At 42.9% G+C, this 23,883-nt stretch overlaps 1 protein-coding gene across 1 annotated transcript in view; it reads left to right on the forward strand.

Moving 5' to 3' along the window:
* LOC126484022 (5-hydroxytryptamine receptor 3A-like) overlaps nt 1-23,883 on the forward strand; it is a 139,955-nt gene that overhangs the window by 28,285 nt on the left and 87,787 nt on the right. Inside the window, exon 2 of the mRNA XM_050107348.1 lies at nt 6,017-6,150. Within this exon, the coding sequence (XP_049963305.1) occupies nt 6,017-6,150 (134 nt within the window). The remainder of the gene's footprint in view (nt 1-6,016; nt 6,151-23,883) is intronic.

Raw genomic sequence — 23,883 nt, forward strand, 5'->3', positions numbered from 1 at the left:
TCAATATGTCTTTTGTGGCAGTATATTCTACACAGTTTACCAATTTCTTTCATTAACCTTTCACAGGGGTTCGAAGAAGCGTGGTACTTGGATATATAGATCGGAGAAATGTTTCTGGCTCGTAACATGCGTGTCCATACGCTACTACGAAATTGAGATCCATTGTCAGAAATTACTTTCATTACATGCCCTACATGAGATAGAAAATGTTTTACAAATGCTTTCGAAACAGTTTTAGCAGTAGCTTTGCGTAACGGAGTGAAAGTAACAAATTTTGAAGTGAGCTCAACAGCGACAAAAATGTAGCAAAAACCTCTGTTAGTTCTCGGAATCGGACCAAAAATATCTACTGCGGCCATATGTCTTAATTTAACAGGTATAATGGGATATAAAGGAGGAATATGTGAAGTGGTGTCTGATTTAGCTTTCTGGCAAATTTTACAAGACGCTAAAACTCGTCGTATACGTTTCTCCATGTTGGTAAAATAACAGTTCTGTCTCAGTATAAGAAAACATTTTCGTGCTCCGTAACGTGCGTAGCTTAAATGAGTGTACCAAATTAATTTGTTGACCAGTTCGTCAGGAATGCATAATAACCAATTGTTGCTGTCAGGATGAGAGTGGCGAAACAGAACGTCATTGCGTACAGTGTAATGGTTTCTAATCGTAACATTTTTTCTATCTTGCCAAAGGTGTTTAATTTCTTTCCACACATTGTCTTTATTTTGCTCCTTTGCTATGTCCTGTAATGACGATGAAATAAAGTTTTCAAATGCAACTTGCTGAATGTACATGACACTGAAATTTGCTTTGCAGAAGTTGGTTGCTACGTCTTGCTGATTGTTGCTCAGGGAACGCGATAGTGCGTCTGCTATAACATTTCGTATGCCGGGAATGTGAAATATTGTAAAATTAAATTCCTGTAAATAAAGTTTCCATCTGCTTAATCTGTCGTGAGTGAATTTAGCCGAAAGTAAAAATTGTATCGCTCTGTGGTCTGTGTAAACGGTGGTATGTCTGCCATAAAGAAAGTGCCGAAATCTCGTAAAAGCCCATACAACACATAATGTTTCAAGTTCTGTAACGGAGTAATTTCGCTCAGCAGGTGACAGAATGCGGCTTGCAAATGCGATGTTTTTGATTACTATTGAACCATCTTCTTCAATTTCCTGGAAAATATGTACGCCTAAGGCGGTGTTGGAACTGTCGGTGGCAATGCAAAAATTTCTAGTAAGATCTGGGTGCGATAATAGTGGTGCATTCAACAAAGCATGTTTCAGGTTCATGAATTCAGAATGTGCTTGCTTATCCCAAGACCAAATACTGTTTTTACCTGTTAATTGGCATAATCTAGACGTGTCTAAAACGGAGTGATGAATAAATTTACGAAAAAAGTTAATTAAGCCCAAAAAACTGCGTAATTGCTTCTTCGTCGTAGGAACGGTAATGTCACGTAGAGCTTGAAGTTTTTCCGGATCAGGTGCAATGCCTTCTGCTGAAATTACGTGTCCAAGAAATTTTATGGAAGTTTTGCCAAAGTGCGATTTACTAAGATTAACTGTAAGTCCTTGTGCATGAAAAGTTTGTAACAGTTGTTCAAGAATCAGATTGTGTTCAAACCAGTTAGCTTCTGCGATAAGAATGTCGTCTACATACGTCGTAATTCTGTCTTTAATGCAAACGTGTGTCGGATGGCGTCAAAATTAATAACATTTTCGTGAACAAGATTCTGTGTGCCTAAATTATTGCTTACGTTATTGGAATATGCAGTCTGTACTGTGTCTGGTCAAATTCTATCGTACGTGCTGTTATTTACGCGAGAATGTTGTGGCATATCCACTATATGAACTGTTCTGTTATTTCTTACTGACGTGTTACGCTATGGATGACACCTATTGTCTGTTCCATTCATGATTATTTGTTGTTGCTGATGTTGTTGCTGCTCATAAGATCGACTGTTATTAAATGTACGCTGAAAATTGTGCTCATCATTCTTTTTACGTCTGTCCTGATAGTCATTCCTATACGGTGTATTGCGATACGAGTTGAAATAGAGTGTTGTCTGTACGTAGTTATTTCTTTGCTGCCATGCGTTACCATTTGTTGGAGCTGGGACTATACGTGCACGCGGCGAAACATTAAAGTTTGGTTGACCTTGTAGACTGCATTGTTGGTTACGTATGCTAAGCGGTTGACTTTCATGCTATTGTGGTGAAAAACGTCTATTGTTACCAAAAAATGCGTTTGCTGTTAATTTTACACATACTGATGATTACGATTTTATCCGTTATTAAAATTACGCTGGTTCTGGAGTGCCTACTGAAAATTGTCACATCCGGTAAAAGTTTGTCACATCGGGTTTTCATTACTAGTTTCTTAATACTAGGTAGAGCAATAGTTAAAGAGCAGTTGTGATAGATATAAAGGATAGTAGAAGAGAAGGCAGCAGTGCAGAAAACTAAAGATGAAACAGCACTACTACAGCTCGGGGCCCTATGCTCGCTACGGCACATATTCATTAAAGCGTAATGAATCCCCTGAGGTCTTTACGCACTGCAAATAAATTTTGGCTTTTGCGTTACAGGCAATTGCGGTATAAATCCAAAAGCAAATAGTTGTATCCATGTTAATTCAAGTTTCCTCATTACAGGCAATACTGTTGTAAATACAAAAATAAATTGTCGCATCTGGTTCAAAGCTAGCTTCTGCATTACAGGCAATACCGGTGAAAGCATAAAAACAAATTGTCGTATACAGCTCAAAGCGTGTACCTGTGTTCTGTCATTATTAAATTCTTTACATTTTCTTACAAATGCAAACTGCTTATTATCAACGCTCTCGTCACTGAATTTGAGAATACGTTCCGGTTTGTGTGAGAATTTGTTTGTCTGTGTCATTTCGTACTTCAAGTTACGTAGCTTTTCAGATTTTAAGTCGCGTAGCTTTTCGGATTTTAATTCGCGTAGTCTCTGATAATTGTTCACATTATACACGCTGCGTAAGTCTGACAAATCTTCGCAAAATAGCGGATTCTGTGACGTATTGGTGACTGAAATAGTTTTCAACTCTGTTACTGTAACACTTTCGTCAATTTGGTTGATCTGTCGTGCAAATTTCTCGTCAGCTTCCGTATTCGGACTGTGTGAAACTTCCCCTGACTCTAAATTAACTTCGTCGCGAATCTGTACTGTGATTTTAGGGCATTGTTCGGTGACTGCATTAATTTCGTGTATCTGTGTTTCGTTCGCTAAACATTGTTCAGTGACTGCATCAATCTTGTCTTTATGTGATTCTGTTGTGCCTACACGTGTGCTACTTAATTCTTGTGCAACAGTGCCAACTTCTTCATTACTGTTATTAGCACAAGCCTCAGTATCCTCACGTAATTGACTTGTATTATCACAATTTTGCGTGGCAATGGCTTTAATCTGTTCACTAATCCGTTCATTTCGTTCACTAAGTTGTTTGATTTTTTTATCAATGTTGTCTTGTTCTTCATTCGATTGTTTATACCTTTCATTAATCAGTTTACTTTGTTTGAGATTGTTATCCAGTTTTTCATTCATTAGTCGTAATATTACCAAAATTTGACCCAAGCCATTCTCTACTCTATTATCTGTGCTGTTTAATTGCGTACCGACAATTGTCACGTTTTGTGCGACCATTTGGTCATTCCGTAATTTACAATAACGTTTGTCACTCGAGTGTACATTGTCAGTCACTACTTCGGAATTAAATAAATCCGTCCTACTTTGAGTATCCTGATCACTTTCATTAGAAAAATTTGTCTGTACTTTACTTGAGTTTTTCAAATCGGGTGTGTTAAGCTCGGCAGCGCTCATTGCAATAGAGCGTTCCGCGTCATCAATTGTCGTCAAATTAATAGAGGAGACAATTGAGTTCGTTTGTTCATCACTAATATAAAAGTCATCATTAGTGGTTGGAATGCACTGATTGTTACTGAACGCAGGATTGTCATCATTACACTGCGTGTCACATGTCCTATCGGTAAAGTTGTTTGAGTCGGTAATTTCATTCATAATACCTCGCGATACACTATTCACAGTCTTTCGCGGCATTTTTTACAATAGTCAAAATTTTTCACAAAATAAATAAGCACAATGCAAAAACAACACACAAATACAACAGAGCAACGAACTGCCGTTGACCTGTAGAAAAAAAGTCACAAGTTAATAAAAGCGTTGCGCCAAATCCTAATTATATCTAAGCAAATAAGAGCAGATATCTGACTGTTTTTCAAAAGATTCTCAACGAAATACGATCCTGGACTGGGTGTCGCCAAGTGTAGCCTCCCCACCGTAATTTAAAAGGAAAGAAATATGACAATATTTAATTATGAATGCTAGAGCCGAGTGTAACCTCCCCACAAAAATTTAAAAGGATCGTCAATATTATTCAGAAATGCTAATGGACATTGCTCTATGCGTAACCAGCCCACAATGAAATGTACTGACAATGGCAACAAAAATGTGTAATTCGCAATCTGACTCAAATATAAATTCCTCACAAAAAAATTAAAGTCTATTCAGTGATAAGAAAATTCAATTAAACCGAAACATCGGTTTTTGGCCCTGTGTAAAACAATCAGAATTAAAGTCTTACCTCAGAATAACTGGATGTCAAATTTCTGCTCTTTTTCGTGCGCACGGCTTGGAGGAACTGCATTGCAAATAATAATATTCCTTTTTTTTGTGATTTTACTGAAATTTTTCTTTAAAAAAAGTGGAGTGAAATGGGAAGTGCAACGAAATCTTTAGTTCAATAAAAAATAAAATTTTTTTTAAAAAAATGCTTTTGAAATAGAAATTATTATTGGGGCATTTGTTGGAAATTAATTACAATAAATAAATTTTTACATTATCTAATGGTTATATTAATTAACCGTATACCTCATTCAGCATCTTGACCAGTGTTGCCGACCGCCTACATCACACAACCGCACTGGGCTGCTACTACTGACCGACTGCTCTGCATGACGACTACTGACTGAGTACTGCTCTGCAACTAAACAGAGCTACAGACTCGCAACGACTGACTGACAGAGTACTGCTCTGCATAGCGACAACTAGCGAACTGCTCGCAACACTCGCGCGGTCAAGCGCATACTCTCTGGTCACAGATGCTACAATGCCTCGCCATCGCTGCTATGTTACATACGTGTTTCAAATTGCGTAACAAGTCTTTGTCCTTTTTGTGATAACTTTATCTGTTCAATCCAAAAATGCAATTGCTGTTTAAAGAACAGCTTCTACCTTGCGTCTTGGAGCTCGTCCTCTCAATATGTTTGGCCTGTGTAGATGGCGCAACGTTGAGCAGTCTGGATTATGCGGCAGATGAATCCTAGTCTGCCACTGCACTTACACGCATCACACGAAATAAAAAAAAAAACAGAGGAACCAAATCTTTATGAAAGAAAGCATTAAATATATTAAATAATATTTCATTAAAATAAATCATAGCCAAATTAAACATTGCCTGTGATTACCCCGGCGACAGGAGAATGAACGCTGGTGTCAGCAATGTTGTGATGCTACAAGGGGAACTTTCAATTGGTGTCACCGTCACACGCAGCTTGAGGATGATTCTCACCGTCATACAGATGAGAAGGCAATCCATTGCATTCAGAATCTTGGAACTGGGCTGTTGGAGCAGCCAGCCTTAGGTCAGAGTTCATCATTTTGGTCTGATGAAGGAGCACCACCACGAATCAAAGTTTTAGTTGAATCACGAGGCTGTGCAGCTGATGGAAGACGTACTTGATGCCACAAAGCTTCCTTCCAGGACGAAACTACAAATCATATCAAGAGCTGGGCCGAAAGCGTAGTGGTTGGGGAAGGTAATGTAAAGAAAGAAAATGTTACTTGCCACACCATGTTCCCACTAAAATGTTTGTTGTTCAGAAATTACCTTTATTTTAACTTACCCTCGTAAAAACTCACATGCGGCCATTTCATCTCTTTCACCTGGTGCGCATACTCCGACTGTGGTTTTACAGGGGCCAGCGAGGCGACGATGAAGCGGCTGCACGAGGACCTGCTCAACAACTACGACCGCCGCGTGCGACCTGTGCAGGACTCCTCCACCGTCACAGAAGTCACCTTCCACATGGACATCCACGACGTCGATCTGGTGAGCTGTCGTTTGGTTAAGTGCTCCTGCTTTCCAGCGTCTACCTATATTCTGACGACCCTCCCATCTCCGCTGCATAGCAGTCAAAACACTTTTGTACCGAAAACAAATGTGGATAGTTCAATAGATATCGAAGATTTGTAAAGGAACAGGAAAAGGACAACAGAACAATTCCCTTTATAGCACTTCTTTAATCAGTTCAACAAATGCACGACAAAATCTTTAAAGCAAAAAGCACACTTAGTTCTGAATCATGAGATGTATTGGGACGTTCTATTTCGGCCAACCTCGGTAGACTTTCGAACTAACAACTATTGATTTAATTTTTTTCTTTGAAGCTCGCAGTGTACAATTAGTTCATGCTTCCACAACAGGATATAGATAAGAAGTCTCAATACGGGAAAATCACTCATTGTTACTGTGAGGAATGCTCTTTGTCCCAATACAAAGGACTACTGTGAATTATTCATTCCTTTTGAAAGTTCTGTATTTTCCGTCTTAGACCCTGTCTAGTCGTCGGTGCGGGTCTCACGCATCGTCCCCCTACGATCCTGGGTGGATGGGACCTCATCATCATCATCATTACATGTATAAATGTACAGAAATGTAAACTCGACGAGTTTGCATGGTGCACACCAGTTGCCGTTACGAGTGCAGATTTTTGACAAAATGCTTGCGTGTTGGAATGTGTGAGATATCTTTCTGTTACATCAGCGAACATTCACAAGGAGTTATGGAAAAGAATAGCCACATATACAGCACGTTGTCCGTTGTTATCACCAGTTTAGGGACGCTGATGGTCTCTGTAAACAGATAAGTACCGGTTGACCTAGAGAGCCAAATACAACCGTGGAATGTGTGTGTGTGTGTGTGTGTGAGGGGGTTCAAATGGCTCTGAGCACTATGGGACTTAACTTCTGAGGTCATCTGTCCCCTAGAACTTAGAACTACTTAAACCTAACTAACCTAAGGACATCACAAACATCCATGCCCGAGGCAGGATTCGAACCTGCGACCGTAGCGGTCGCGCGGTTCCAGACTGTAGCGCCTAGAACCGCGAGGGGGGAGAGTTTCGTACGTGGTCGAAAAACTCAACGGCCCACACGATCCACGGGCATGGAATACCGTAACAAACTGTGCGGAAGATTTTTGCGACAGCGGTTATATTTCACACCGTCTGCAGTTCGTGCAACAATTAACGTTGGAAAATGGCGGGCGACGCCATCGGTCTTGCATCGCAATGCAGGAAGTACTTCAGGATGAACATTTCGCCTCCAAGCTGATACTCAGCGACGAAGCAACCTTCCTGGTAAGGTTAAAAGCAAAATTGTCGGAGTGTGGGGCACTGAAAATCTTCATGAAATTATGGCGCTTGAACGAGATTCGCCGGAGGTTAACGTTTTCTTTGCAGTGACACAGACGAAGCTGTATCGACCATTTTACTTCTGTGAGAAGCCTGTTATGGGTAACTGTTATTTCTGCATGTTGCAGTTGTGGTTGTTTCGATAAATGACTGCTGATTCCGAGAATTTCAACCTCTAAAATGACGAGGCACCTCCTTATTAGTGCATCTATGCTTGTCGGTACCTGAACGACAAATTTCCGCATCGCTGCATTGGGTGTAGTGGTGAAGTGATGTGGCTCTGTTCCCTTGCCTCACTCCCTCCTCCAACCTCCCTTCAGGGTCGCTTGACCCAACGACCTCTGACTTTTTCCTTTGAGGGCACATTAAGGACCGTGATTGCGTACCCACACTCCCAAGAAAAATGGAACAACTCAGAGAACGCATCAACGTAGATGTGACGACTATTGGCCGGATGTTGCAGCATAAGGAATGGAACGAACGTGACTATCGCTTGGACGTGTGTCGTGTGATCGGAGGAGCACTCACCGGAAATATGTGGAGTGAAAAATGTAAACTTCGTCAGATTATGGTTCTATTTACGCATCAATCATACTTCTGCATGTAATGCTTTGGAAAATATAGAGCTTTCATAACGTATGAATAATTTATAGTAGCCCTTTATTTTGTTGCTTAGCTCCATCGTAGAAGTATATATGGGAATCGGCACTTTGGATTGTGTCATCCATGTAGCTTCTCAATCTCGTCGGATTAGAACCGTACTGACGAAGAGCATCCTAAACTGAGAACACTGAGATAAGGACTCAATGGTTGGTTGGTTGGTTGGTTGTTTGGGGAAGGAGACCAGACAGCGTGGTCATCGGTCTCATCGGATTAGGGAAGGAAGTCGGCCGTGCCCTTTCAGGGGAACCATCCCGGCATTTGCCTGGAGCGATTTAGGGAAATCACGGAAAACCTAAATCAGGATGGCCGGACGCGGGATTGAACCGTCGTCCTCCCGAATGCGAGTCCAGTCAATGGTTGGAACTGATCATTTTAGTCGGCACGAGGTCTTGAGTGAACTGCGTTTTAGTAAATTGTTTACGCAATATCTTACGACTGTAGTATCAGGAGTCAGCTGCGCAGGGCAACCATGCGGTCCAGGGCGCCTTGCCACGGTTCGCGCGGCTCCATACCTCCCCGCCGCCCCACGGATATTCGAGTCCTCCCTTGGGGATGTGTGTGTGTGTGTGTGTGTGTGTGTTGTATTTAGCGTAAGTTAGATTGAGTAGTGTGTACGCCTGGGGACCGATGACCTCAGTAGTTTGGTCCCACAGGAACTTACCACAAATTTCCAAGTTTTTCAGGTAGTCAAAATAATAAACATGCAATTCATACAAATAGCTGGCTGTAAGTAGTGGAATTAACGCAGAGTTTCAGTACTAAGTAAAGCAGTTGGCAGACTTCGTTTCGTTGGTGGGATACAGATAGGCTAATTTGCCAACAAAGAAGGTTGCTTACAAAACACTCATGGTACACATTCTACAATATTGCTCAACCGTGTGAGACTCATACCGAATAGGACTAACAGAGGATGCTGTATATATACAAATAAGGGCGACACCAGTGTTCACAGACTCGTTTGAAATACGGGAGAGCGTCATTGGGTTAGCATACACGTGAAGAGGTATCAGCTATTCCGCCAAAACCTACTTATAAGAGTGATCACAATGCCCCATTAACCTCTGTGGTGTGTCCACATATTCACAGATGGCGTCATTGTATTAATGTGGGATTGTAGCAGACGACACTTTGAGGTAGAGTGACTATTCTCTATTAGTTATTGCAGAGTGTCTATGTACAGTATCGTTTTCAGAATATAGTATGAATATCCTCCATGGGCGATATGAAATTCTCCTCAACATTGTTGGCTTGATGGCAGTAAATACATTTTGCACAGCATCCTTAAGTTCGTCAACTGCCTCGTAATGTGTGGCAGCAACTTTCTGATTGATGAATCCCCATAATAGATTATCACAAGATGATAGATCAGAACTTCGGGATGGTCACTCCAAAGATGTAGGCAAATGGACAGAACCTGTCCAATCTATTTATTAAGAAATACCTCATTGAGATATTCTCTAATGCCAACAGCATAATGGGCTGGGGCTCCATCCTGCTGGAATCATACGCGACAGATAAGTCCATAAGTCCCCAGTCTTGTAGATGAGGAGTAAACGTAACATGATGAGATTCGCAGTGTGTTTCACAGCACCGTCAAAGAAATATGGACCTAACAGGTGTGTTGCAACCATTTCTCCACAGATCAAGACATGTGGTGAATTGTGCTCAAACTCTTCGTAATTTTTTTTTTACTCCAGAAATAAGTGTTACTCGGTTTTGCACCGCGATATATTGCCCGCTCGTTCGGGGAAAACAATTCCACATTGAAGGAAGAGCTGTAAAGACATTAAGCATTCGCACTTACGCCTTATGTCGTTTTTATGTGTCAATTATCACCCAGTCCGTTGACAAACGAAGGTTTAAATGCTTTTATCTTCAAATCATACTTCATGTGTTTTTGTAATGTCGAGTGTGGGACTCCTAGATCCTCTGACCGCTTACGAACGAACTTTTTTGGCAAACGTTCGGCAGACGTCGAATCGCTCACATACGTTTCCAGTCGTACTATGGTCGTACTGGGCGGTGGCTTATCTTTTACGCAGTGAAGAGCTTTTTCTCTCACAGTAAAACTGTTAGTTTTGGTGAGGAAGGATTCTGAAATCTTACAGTGATTCGTGCTATCTCTAATTGTCTTTCCTGTATGGGGTCGTTCGAGAACCCACGTCGTCATTACGATCCGTTCCTCCGAAGCGTAAATGGACTAATCAGCCATCATTTAGATGTACAACGAAGTGACAAAAGTGATGGGATAGCGATATGCACATATACAGATGGCCGTAGTATCACGTACACAGGGTGTAAAAGAGCAATGTGTTGACGGAGCTGTCATTTTTACTAAGCTGATTCATGCGAAAATGTTTCCGAAGTGATTATGGACGCACGAAATCAGTTAATAGACTTTGAATGCGGAATGGTAGTTGCGGCTAGTTGTTAGTGAATTCAGTATTCTGAGATCCACAGAGTCAAATGTGTGCCGAAAATATCAAATTTCAGACATTACCTCTCACTACGGACAACGCAGTGGCCGACAGCCCTCAGGTAGCAACCTAGAGCAGCAGAGTTAGTGTCGAGTTCTCAGTGCTAACAAACAAGCAGTAATACGTGAAATAACCGCAGAAATCAATGTGGAAATTACAACGAACGTATCAGTCAGGACAGTTCTGCGAAATGTGGACTATGGCAACAGCCGACAGACGCGAGTATCTTTGCTAACATCACGACATCGCCTACATTTGGCAATTGACGGTTGGAATGCAGACATCACAGTTACAGTCAGCGTAAACCAGTTTTGTTGCCCACTGATGCAGCGTATACATGAATCGTGAGAACCCTTTCAGAATCAACTAACGTCTGAAGATGGTGCACTGAAGCGTCGAAACTGGTAGCTACGTACAATACTGGCCATTAAAATTGCTACACCAAGGAGAAATACAGATGATAAACGGGTATTCATTGGACAAATATATTATACTAGAACTGACATGTGATTACAAAATGGTTCAAATAGCTCTGAGCACTATGGGACTTAACATCTATGGTCATCAGTACCCTAGAACTTAGAACTACTTAAACCTAACCAACCTAAGGACATCACACAACACCCAGTCATCACGAGGCAGAGAAAATCCCTGACCCCGCCGGGAATCGAACCCGGGAACCCGGGCACGGGAAGCGAGAACGCTACCGCACGACCATGTGATTACATTTTAACGCAATTTGGGGGCATAGATCCTGAGAAATCAGTACCCAGAACAATCACCTCTGGCCGTAATAACGGCCTTGATACGCCTGGGCATTGAGTCAAACAAAGCTTGGATGGCGTGTACAGGTACAGCTGCCCATGCAGCTTCAACACGATACCACAGTTCATCAAGAGTAGTGACTGGCGTATTGTGACGAGCCAGTTGCTCGGCCACCATTGACCAGAAGTTTTCAATTGGTGAGAGATCTGGAGAATGTGCTGGCCAGCGCAGCAGTCGAACATGTCGAGAAAGGCCCGTACAGGACCTGCAACATGCGGTCGTGCATTATCCTGCTGAAATGTAGGGTTTCGCAGGGATCGAATGAAGGGTAGAGCCACGGGTCGTAACACATCTGAAATGTAGCGACCACTGTTTAAAGCGCCATCAGTGCGAACAAGAGGTGACCGAGACGTGTAACCAATGACATCCCATACCATCACGCCGGGTGATACGCCAGTATGTCGATGACGAATACGCACTTCCAAAGTGCTTTCACCGCGATGTCGCCAAACTCGGATGCGACCATCATGATGCTGTAAACAGAACCTGGATTCATCCGAAAAAATGACGTTTTGCCATTCGTGCACCCAGGTTCGTCGTCGAATACACCATCCCAGGTGCTCCTGTCTGTGATGCAGCGTCAAGGGTAACCGCAGCCGTGGTCTCCGAGCTGATAGTCCCTGCTGCTGAAAACGTCGTCGAACTGTTCGTGCAGATGGTTGTTGTCTTGCAAACGTCCCCATCTGTTGACCTAGGGATCGAGACGTGGCTGCACGATCCATTACAGCAATGCGGATAAGATGTCTGTCGTCTCGACGGCTAGCGATACGAGACCGTTGGGATCCAGCACGGCGTTCCTTATTACGGTTCTGAACCCACCGATTCCATATTCTGCTAACAGCCATTGGATCTCGACCAACGCGAGCAGCAATGCCGCGATACGATAAATCGCAATCGCGATAGGCAACAATCCGACCTTTATCAATGTCGGAAACGTGATGGTAGGCATTTCTCCTCCTTACACGAGGCATCACAACAAAGTTTCACCAGGCAACGTCGGTCAACTGCTGTTTGTGTCTGAGACATCGGTTGGAAACTTTCCTCATGTCAGCACGTTGTAGGTGTCGCTACCGGCGCCAATCTTGTGTGAATGCTCTGAAGAGCTAATAATTTGCATATCACAGCATCTTCTTCCTGTCGGTTAAATTTCACGTCTGTAGCACGTCATCTTCGTGGTGTAGCAACTTTAATGGGCAGTAGTGTAATAAGTAAGAACGGGTGCAAGTGTTTCATTTTCTTATACTCGTAATAGTGGAACAGCCGTGATCCCCAAGACCTCCTGTCAATAAGGTTGGGGATACAAAAAGGAAATGCCAATGTTTGGCTGCTTGGAGGCCATTTTCAGCCATTCATGGACTCAAGTTCCCAAACAACGATGTCATGCCACAGGGCCACAGTTTGTCTGCGATTGGTTTGAAGAACATTCTGGACAATTTCAGTGAATGATTTGGCCAGGCACATCACTCGACATGAATTCCATCGAACATTAATGGGTCATAATCGAGAGGTTAGTTTGTGCACAACATCCTGCACCGCCAAATCTTTCGCATTTGTGGACGGCTATGCAGGCAGCATAACTCAATATTTCTGCAAGAGTCCACCCCACGTCGAGTTTCTGCACTACACCGGGCAAAAGGACATCCGACACGCTGTTGAAAGGTATCACACGGCTTTCGTCACGTCACGCTATACAGGGTGGTCCATTGATCGTGACCGGGACAAATATCTCACGAAATAAGCATCAGACGAAAAAACTACAAAGAACGAAATTCGTCTAGCTTGAAGGGGGAAACCAGATGGCGCTATGGTTGGTCCGCTAGATGGCACTGCCATAGTTGATATCCATTTGGATATCAATTGCGTTTTTTAAAATCGAAACCACCATTTTTATTACATATTCGTGTAGTACGTAGAGAAATGCGAATGTTTCAGTTGGACCACATTTTTCGCCTTGTGATAGGTGGCGCTGTAACAGTCACAAACGTGTAAGTACGTGGTATCACGTAACATTCCCTCGGTGCGAACGGTATTTGCTTCGTGATACATTACCCGTGTTAAAATGGACCGTTTACCAATTGCGGAAAAGGTCGACATCGTGTTGACGTATGGGTATTGTGATCAAAATGCCCATCTTGCGTGTGCTATGTATGCTGCTCGGTATCCTGGACGACATCATCCAAGTGTCCGGACCGTTCGCCGGATAGTTACGTTATTTAAGGAAACAGGAAGTGTTCAGCCACATGTGAAACGTCAACCACGACCTGCAACAAATGATGATGCCCAGGTAGGTGTTTTAGCTGCTGTCGCGGCTAATCCGTACATCGGTAACAGACAAATTGCGCGAGAATTGGGAACCTCAAAAACGTCAGTGTTGAGAATGCTACATCAACATCGATTGCACCCGTACCATATTTCTATGCACCAGGAATTGCATGGCGACGACTTCGCACGTCGTGTACAGTTCTGCCACTGGGCACATGAGAAACTATGGGACGATGACAGATTTTTCGCACGCGTTCTATTTAGCGATGAAGCGTCATTCACCAACAGCGGTAACGTATACCCCCATAATATGCACTATTGGGCAACGGAAAATCCACGATGGCTGCGACAAGTGGCACATCAGCGACCTTTGTGGGTTAATGTATGGTGCAGCATTATGGGAGGAAGGATAATTGGCCCCCATTTTATCGATGGCAATCTAAATGGTGCAATGTATGCAATGTATACTACAAGATGTTTCACTGCATGACAGAAAGGTGATGTACTTCCAACATGATGGATGTCCGGCACATAGCTCGCGTGCGGTTAATGCGGTATTGAATAGCATATTTCATGACAGGTGGATTGGTCGTCGAAGCACCATACCATAAACCTCACGTTCACAAGATCTGATGTCCCCGGATTTCTTTCTGTGGGGAAAGTTGAAGGATATTTGCTATCGTGATCCACCGACAGAGCCTGAGAACTTGCGTCAGCGCATTGTCAATGCATGTGCGAACATTACGGAGGGCGAACTTCTCGCTGTTGAGAGGAATGTCGTTACACGTATTGCGAAATGCATTGAAGTTGACGGACATCATTTTGAGGATTTATTGCATTAATGTGGTATTTACAGGTAATCACGCCGTAACAGCATGCCTTCTCTGAAATGATAATTTCACAAAGGTATATGTATCACATTGGAACAACCGATATAAAATGTTCAAAGGTACCTACGATCTGTATTTTAATTTAAAAATTGCCTGTTTCCAACTGTTCGTCTAAAATTGTGAGCCATATGTTTGTGACTATTACAGCGCCATCTACCAAAAAGTGAAAAAAGTGTTCCAACTAAAACATTCATATTTCTTTACGTACTACACGAATATGTAATAAAAATGGGGGTTCCTGTTTAAAAAAACGCAGTTGATATCTGTTTGACCTATGGCAGCGCCATCTAGCGGGCCAACCATAGCGCCATCTGGTTTCCCCCTCCACGCTAGACAAGTTTCGTTATTTGTAGTTTTTTCGTTTGACGCTTATTTCGTGAGATATTTGGCCCGGTCACGATCAATGGACCACCCTGTAAATGAGCAGCTGCAACTATAGGAAACAGTACCTTGAAACCTGTGTAATACAAGATCCAGTTACATCAATGTGCGTACCACCTACGTTCGACGTCGGAAATCACTCCAGGACGGCAGGCGGCAGCACTACTAGCAGAGGTGTATGGAGGATGTCTGGGTTACGTGGAAAACAGTGTAGTCATTGTCGTAAAGCCGGAACTGAGCGATTTATCTGACGCCCTAAAGGGCATGAGCATTGGATTTCGGGTCAAGGATGAAACGATTTCCTAAACAGCTAAGTTTGTGATGTATTCACGTGTTTGACCAAATGGCTCTATCCAAAACTGATACAGAGGCAATTGTCACCATAGATGATAGAGCTGAATGATGGCTGTGGAGATGTGTATAGGTGTGTAAACGTGCAACTGTTAAGCAACTGACCATTCAGATGAACCAAGAGGCTACCAACAGTGTCTCCTCAAACACCGTTCAGTGATCGTTACTGGATATGGGCCTCTGCAGCAGACACCTAGCTTAGCATCCGTGGTGACTGGTGTTCACTGGCGACGAAGGTTGATTGGTATTTGCAAATACCGCACCTGGACGTCGACTGAACGGTGACAGGTGGCCATTTCGGGTGACTCAATTTTGTGCTCCATTGAACAGATGGCCGTTGGCGTGTAGGACGTGAAACGTCTGAAAGAAAACACTCTGCAAGAACTGTATGAAGGGTCCAGGCAGGAGGACATTCCTTGGGTGATCTCGTCATTCTGGAAGGAACGATGGATCAACACAAGTATGCATCTAGCCTTGGCGACACTACAATTTGTTTTTCCTCGGTATGATGGCGTCTACCGGCAGGACAATACAACATGTCACACAGTTCGCAGTGTACGAGGTGCGACAATAAAGTAATGAGACTGATTTTCTTTGCAAGATGTCGCAACCCTGCATCCTTGCGTAGGAACAATATCTTTGACCTTGGTCTATAAGCTGCTTCTAGGCCAAGTGGCACATCGATGCAACTGCTTAGTCGTGAGTTGTGCTGTAATAAGTTAACATGTGTTTGTGTCTCTCGTCACTGAAATGGAACCGCATAATATTGCACAACGGTATGCCATTTCTTTTTGCGTTAAATTGGGTGAAAACGCGACGACAACTTACGGTGCGCTTCAGAAGATTTTTGGGGAGGAGGTTACGTCAAGATCTCAAATTTTTTGTCGACATAAAATGTTTAGTGAAGGCAGAACGAATATTGAACATGAAGACCGCAGTAGACGACCATCAGCCTCACGGACGGATGTCAACTTGGCCAGGGTACGTGAACTCGTGCGATCTGATCGAAGATTATCTGTGAAAATGATTGCAGGAGAACTGAACATCAGTCGAGAAACGGTTCATGAAATAATAACTGAAGATCTTGCTATGAGAGAGATTTGTGCAAAAATGGTCCCCCAAAAATCTCACACCACAACAGCGAGAAACACGGAAAAATGTGGCAGCCTGACTGTTAGAGCAAACGGAAATCAATCCAGAATTGTTGAGCCTTGTTATCACTGGTGATGAAAGTTGGTTTTTTCAGTACGATCCAGAGACAAAACGCCAAAGTTGCAATGGTGCTCAAAGGGATCACCCAGACAAGAAAAGCTCACATGTCAAAGTCAAAAGTGAAATGCATGCTTATGTGCTTCTTTGATTCCAAGGGAAATGTTCATAAAGAGTGGACGCCTCCTGGACAAAACAGTTAACCAATATTACTACAAAGAAATTTTAGTAAGACTTCGTAATAGAGTTCTTCGTGTCCGTGCCAACATTGCTGATAATTAGATTCTGCATCACGCTAATGCGCCATCCCATACTGCTCTGTCAGTACAGCAATTGTTAGCCCCAAAACAAATTTCAGTACTACCACAGCCACCTTATTCACCAGATATCGCTCCGTGCGACTCTTTTCTATTTCCAAGAGTCAAAACGGCGGGCAAGGGACACCATTTTCAAACAATACAAGATGTCCAAAAAACTGTGACGAGGGTCTTGAAGGATATTACAGAAGATGAGTTCCTGAAATGTTGGCACCAATGGCAGAAGTGCTGGAAAAAGTGTGTACAATCAGAAGGGCACTACTTTTAAGGGGACAACACTAAACTTGACTAAAACGGTAAGCAACATTTTTTTCACATCACTCTCATTACTTTACTGTCGCATCTCGTATGTGCTCGGTTCGAAGGGCACCGGGATAAGTCTACCAACTCCTCTGCCCACCAAACTCCTCAAATTTAAATCCTGTCGAGAATCCCACCTCGATCAGGCTGTTCGCACCAGGGATCCTCAGCCGAGAAGCCTAGCGCAGCTGGTCACGGGACAAGAGTCGGCACGGCACAGCCTCACGTCCCTGTAGGCATCTTCTAGAACCTCACTGACCCTCTTCCTGACCGTCTCGCTGTGCTCCGCACTGCAAAATGTGGTTAGTCTGGCTTTTGAAAGATGATCACGTCAATGTGACTGAACAGTGTACATAGGAAGTAATGGGACTTTGTGATCATTCTTTAGTTCGAAGAAATAGTGTTAAGTGAAGAATACTCCAAGTATCGCTCTCATAGGAAGCACAAATACAAGATAAAATTAAGAAAAAATTTTCTGTGTTGCTGGACCGCGTCGCATTCCTCTTCAAACTTTCACGCGTCATAACGAATAAGAAGATTCTATAATCAATGACAACGGCCACTGAAGCCTGGAGGCTTACGTAAGATGAGACTAATTACGACGGGTAAAGGGCATGCAAGCAGTTTTTCATCCCACTCTACATAAGCAAACGGTGAGGAGTGGGCCGCCATCAGACGGAAGGTCGGCCGCATGTAGCCCGCGGTCTGTACTCGTACATCCCCGCTCTAAAACGTGCTGCAGAGGGGAGTACCATCTGGCATGCACTACCCACGGATGTCCCGAGTATGCTAGTAGAAAACAATGCTTCATTACGAACAGACTCCTGTCTGCCCAACATTTGCGGCGCTACTTTATAACACAACGCACGGTAGCCTGTAAAGGGTCCGGGATGAAGTCTATCACTGTATATAGTTCGTGACTGGTTCGAAAGATGGAGGAGTACTAGTTACAGGAACTTGTAGAAATGTGTGTAATATGTGGTCTAGCAGACAATAGTGTCCGGAAAGAGGAACGAATGTACAGAGAAGCTTTGCCACAGGTGTTCCCCAGTCCAGAGCGCAGAATCGTGCTATAAATTGGACAGCTGAAGCCACAGAAAGCTATTCTACGAGTTACAAAATCTACAGTATTGCCTATGAGCACTATGGGACTTGACGTATGACGTCATCAGTCCCCTAGAACTTAGAACTACTTAAACCTAACTAACCTACGGACACCACACACATCCATGCCCGAGGCAGGATTCGAACCTGCGACCGTAGCGGTCGCGCAGTTCCAGACTGAAGCGCCTAGAACCGCTCGGCCACTCCGGCCAGTATTGCCTTCACAGTAGTTTCTTACGGGATAGTATTGGTTAGTGTGGAAGAAGATTCAAAAATTAGCACTCGTCAATTTGCACGAGAAGGAACGTTTCAAAGGATGCAATGTAGAGAGTATAGGCGGAACAGTAATTTCGTCCCTATCATAAAGTATCGTGTGGCAGTAATGAGCACTTTTGTCAGGGGGTTACTTACTGCAGTGTGGCCGCGACTATTTTGCTATAGCTTGTATTGTACGTGTATGAAGCCATTTCATGCAAGTTTGTGTTTCCAGTTGCCGCATCACGTCTAGGGTGATGAAAATCCTTCTGGCTCGCCAGTCTCAGATAATCGGCGACTCTCAGCTGGTGTGCTTGAATTATGATCAAGTATTAGGACCCTTTGTTATTATAGGTTATCTGTATCGAGCTGACTGCAATACATTTAAAAAGAATTACACCAGAAGCGTTTCGCTTTTATTTACAAAGCATCTTCTGTGGTGTACTGTAAATTGGATACACAGGTTTGTACATTTTATTTTTATTCTTTTAGGTTAAAAACAGCGTCTTCTTTATGAAGTAGGTCTGTTAGCTACTTATGGTGTTTCTTTACATAGTCTGCACCTTCCCCTCTTGCTAGCAGTGGTTGATGCCGACAGCCTTCATTTCACATCTGCAGTTTTTGGCATTTTACGTTATTTCCTGCTCTGCACTATTTATAATTGACTTCCTTAACTGCTTTTCGTACATCATTGCTACAGTGTTTATGCCTATTCGTATGTTTTCGTTCACGTTGTAAGTGTTGCCGACCTATAAAACGATTTTGTGTGTGTGTGTATGTGTGTGTGTGTGTGTGTGTGTGAGAGAGAGAGAGAGAGAGAGAGAGAGAGAGAGAGAGAGAGTGTTAATGAAATTTTCTTGTATGTTGGTAGAGACGTGAGAGAGGTGGTGTTTTTTTTTCTCCAAGGAGGGGGGGGGGGGGAGGAATGACAGGGATGGCCTGGACAGTGATAATGGTACAGATCCCGGAGAAAATGAAAATGGTAGTGGTAAATGGAGCCTGTGGTTATATATGTACTTTTAATGTTATATTAAGATGTCAGTCAGTTTAAAGAATGTGTGGTTTGCCAAGTTGATCTGATCATTTATGAGTTGTTTGTGTCCTGTTATGGTTTTTTGGATGTGGTAGTTTTCTTATAAGGTGAGGAGATGTTTTTTGTCGCTGTTTATCCTTATGATTTCCTTGTCTGTGTCTCTGGTTGCAATTTTATGTTTGTGTTGGTGTAAGCGTTATGCAAAAGTTGAACGATTTGTCCTATACTTCCATGCTCTTACATGTTCTTTGTATCTGGTGTCATATGTCCTCCTGGTTTGACCTATGTATCTTCCATCACATGTATTGCATTTCAGTTGGTATATTCCTGATTTCTGATACAGATCAATTTTTCCTATTGTTTTTGGGAAGTATTTCTGAATTGAGTTGTTGGTTTTGTGTGCTATTTTTATGCCATGTTTTTTGAAAATATTGGATATTCTGTGTGTGTATTTGTGGTTGTATGTCATTGTGTACCATCTTTTACTTTCCGTCTCTTTCATACTTTGTGTTGTTTCTGTTCTTGTATTTCGTGTATTTGTTTGTGTGTGACTTTGTCCTTGAGTTCGTGACAGTTGGGTGTTTGTTCTTTTCTGTTTCTTGATTCTCTTGTTCAGCTTTGTTACTAAGTTCTCTTTGTATCCATTGTTTGTGGCTATTTGTATTACAGTAGTCATTTCTGTTTTGTAATTCTACTGTGTTTAGTCTGTGGAGCATGTACCTAAGTGCTGCCTGGTTTTGAGAATTGGCTTGTTGTGATGTCCCTTGTATAATTGTGTCTGTTGTTGTCAGTTTTCGGTATATGGCAAATGTGTGTTCTTTGTTTTGAATCTTTATGGTGATGTCCAAAAAATGTAACTGTCTATTTTGCTCTTTCTCTATTGTAAAATTATCATGAACAGAATTTATGTCTGTGTGTAGCTGGTCAATTTTATTGTTTGGTTCATCTATCAGGCACAAGATATCATCCATATATCTAATCCAGTATAGGATGTTGTACCTCTTTGGCACTATTTTCTTGAATACAATCTGTTCTACATGGTTCATAAATATGTTTTCTATGGTTTCGTACACTACAGATCCCATTGGTAATCCTTCCCTTTGCAAATAGAATTCATTATAGAACTGAAATTAATTACGTTCTGTTATTAGCTCTAGAAAACTGACTGTGTCTTTGACATATTCATGTGGAAGTGTGCTGTGTGTCAATAAGATTTTGTTCTACAATGTTTATTGTTTCAGTTATTGGTATATTGGAATACGTATTCTCTACATCAAATGACAGGAGGGTGGCTTTGTCTGAAACTTGTATGCATTTTATGTACTGAATCAATTGTGTGGTGTTTGTTATAGTCCTGTCTTCTTGTAACCCTAACAAGTGTGGTATCGAACGTTGATACCACACATACGTGCGTGTCCAAAGTAACAGGCACTGTGGCGACTGCAGCCTTTATAAAATACACAAGATATATGTAATGAACATTGCGTCGTAATTCGCTATAATACAGGCATTGCAGCTTGGTATTTATCTGCCGATACCAGGAAAGCGATTTCGAAGTTAAACGCCTCCCTTGTAGGGGAATATACATAATGGAAATACGAGTACAGGTTGTAGATGCATGGTTGACGCCATATGGAAGTCTGGGTCTGACCGTGAGTCGTACACGAGTAGCCAAATGGACCAGCTCGCCGGCGGACGGCGTGGAGGTAGGACGTAGTGTGCTGTGCACTGCGCCGTCTGTGCTTCCGCGTGGTAAGTCTTGCGCTTGCTGCGGCTTAAAACCCTGTTTATAGAACACTTCGAGAAATAATGACTAGCATGCATTGATGGCTCAACCAAGTCGAAAAGATACGTTGAAACTTACCTTTGATCCTCGGTATGCCAGACCCAAGTCGTTTGAAATAGAAAATTGGTTAGAAGAAGATGTGAAGCTCTCCTTTAATGATGTAATTGGGATCCACCTGTCGATTGTAGCTTGTGTCGTGTTTGTTAAAATGCGTAGTTCCGAGTTGTGCGAGAAAATAGTTGAGTCTTCCGGAGGTGTCATGAAATTTAAGCACTCAGATGGAAACGTTGGTGAAGTCACCGTTGCACATGCTGGTTTTGGCATTCGCACAATTCGAATCTTCGAGTTGCCTTTTGAGATTACAACAGACCAAATTAATGCTGTAATTTCACCCTTCGGGAAAGTGCTCAGCAACTTTGGCGAGAAATGGTCAAGCGCGCATAAATTCCCAGTACTAAATGGCGTACGGCAGCTTCGAGTGGAGTTACAAAAGCACATCCCGTCGTACATCAGTGTCTGCGGATATAGAGGGATTGTAATTTATGACGACCAACCGCGAACCTGTGCCGCCTGTAACAAGCCTGTGCACGTTCGCGCAGAATGTATACAGCGGCGCGTTGCACAGCTGCCGGCCGGCGAGGCCGCCAGGCCACCGGCGATGCAACACTGCCTGGAACTTACGCCGCCGTGGCACGCGAACGGCCGACTGCTTCCTCAGTCCCTGAATCGTGTGCAAATACAAATTCTCCAGACACTGATATTCCGATGGACGTCAGTGCCGTCATAGCTGACGACCTACAAGAGTCCCGTCAATCAACGGACACCGTTGAAGTTCCACCGAAACAGGCACCTGCAACTGTAAAGGCAGCAGATCCACCGGAAGTTGAAGACCGACACACCTTGCAGGAAAGCGACACTAACTTGGATACTGAAGGAAGTCCGACGAGAGGCAATTCTCCGAAGAAAAATAAGAATCGCCGGCTGGCGCGCAAAGGTGCAGAGGAGACAGCTCCACACTCCGACAAAAACCGAAGGAAATAGGTAGTACCTTAAGCCAACAGATCTATAGCAACACGAAAGCGACACCAGTTTCTGAGGAGCGTTCCCCTTCTGCGCTGGAAAAACGAGACGTCCAAGGAAAGCCAACAAAGAAAGCATCCATCCACCCCCAAGAAACGAGTCACTCTCATGAAGCTTCACTCGTCCCACCCACGACGACAACCTCAACGAGCTGCGCAGACGAAAGCGACCATAACAATGCCGACGAAGAAATGACAGAAGTTTCAGAAACTAAGACAGACTGTAAGCTAGCCCCACAGGTGGCTGATTTCTTCAACGAAGACGTCTCCGCGAACGAACATTCTAAAGAACAAGGACACACCACTGAAACATTTGCTACGAGTGAATATTATTAAAATGCGTTTTAAAGCTGACTCTTGCGTGACAAAACAGAAGAATGTTTTTTAAAGTTAGATCAAGTAGAACGAAGAATGTCTGACATACAAGCATACAAAATCGCGACAGTAAACCTTAATAAGATTCATAGTTCCTTTAAACTACAGAACTTAAAAGATTTTATATATGCTTCTGACAGTGACATTATACTTTTAAAAGAAGTGACAGACATTGAGCTCGGTAACGTACCTGGCTTCAACGCCATTACAAACCCAGGGCATGGAGCGGAAATGGGCACGGCTCTGCTCACAAAGGAGGGCATAGTAGTCCAAGATGTAGTAAAACTACCAAACAGTAAAGGCATAGCGGCCACATTAAACAAAATACGACTCATTAACGTGTATGCCCCTTCAGGATCCAGTAACAGGCACCGCAGAACGGAGTTCTTTAAAGAAGAAATTGTCCCACTATTTGGAATTCGATATGAACACCTTATCCTGGGAGGAGATTTTAACAGTGTTTTGCATGCCAAAGACCAAACTCCCAATTTCAACAAGTGTACTGAACTGGAACGTATAGTTAATGACTTAAGACTAATAGACTCATGGGAACATATGCACGGTGCAGCCCCTGGCTTCACCCACGCCACAAGTCACTCGGCGAGCCGTCTCGACAGGATATATGTAACGCACAATTTGAAACACCTCATTTTGCAGTCCGAAGTATGGCCTACCGTTTTTTCAGATCATGCTGCTTACATATGCACAATCAATCTGATAAAACAAGGGACATTCAGAGGTCGAGGCACATGGAAGCTCAATGTGTCACATCTGGAAGACCTTGTCAGGAGGCATTTCACAAGGTATGGAGAGAGTGTGAAAGCAAATTTAGCTCGCACAACTCTGGCACTGACTGCTGGCTGAAACATGCCAAACCCAAAATACGGAGGTTTTTCATAAACTACTCAAAAGACAAAAACTTTTGGTACAAATCAACTATAGAATTTTACTTTCAATGTCTACGGGATTTGTACAAGTCCGATGCAACAGTCGTGGACAACTACGAAAGAATTAACAAAATTAAAGCAAAAATTTTAGCACTACGGCGTAAACAACTGGAAGG

The sequence above is a fragment of the Schistocerca serialis genome, chromosome 6 (assembly GCF_023864345.2).
Source record: "Schistocerca serialis cubense isolate TAMUIC-IGC-003099 chromosome 6, iqSchSeri2.2, whole genome shotgun sequence".
NCBI classification, from domain to species: Eukaryota; Metazoa; Arthropoda; class Insecta; order Orthoptera; family Acrididae; genus Schistocerca; species Schistocerca serialis.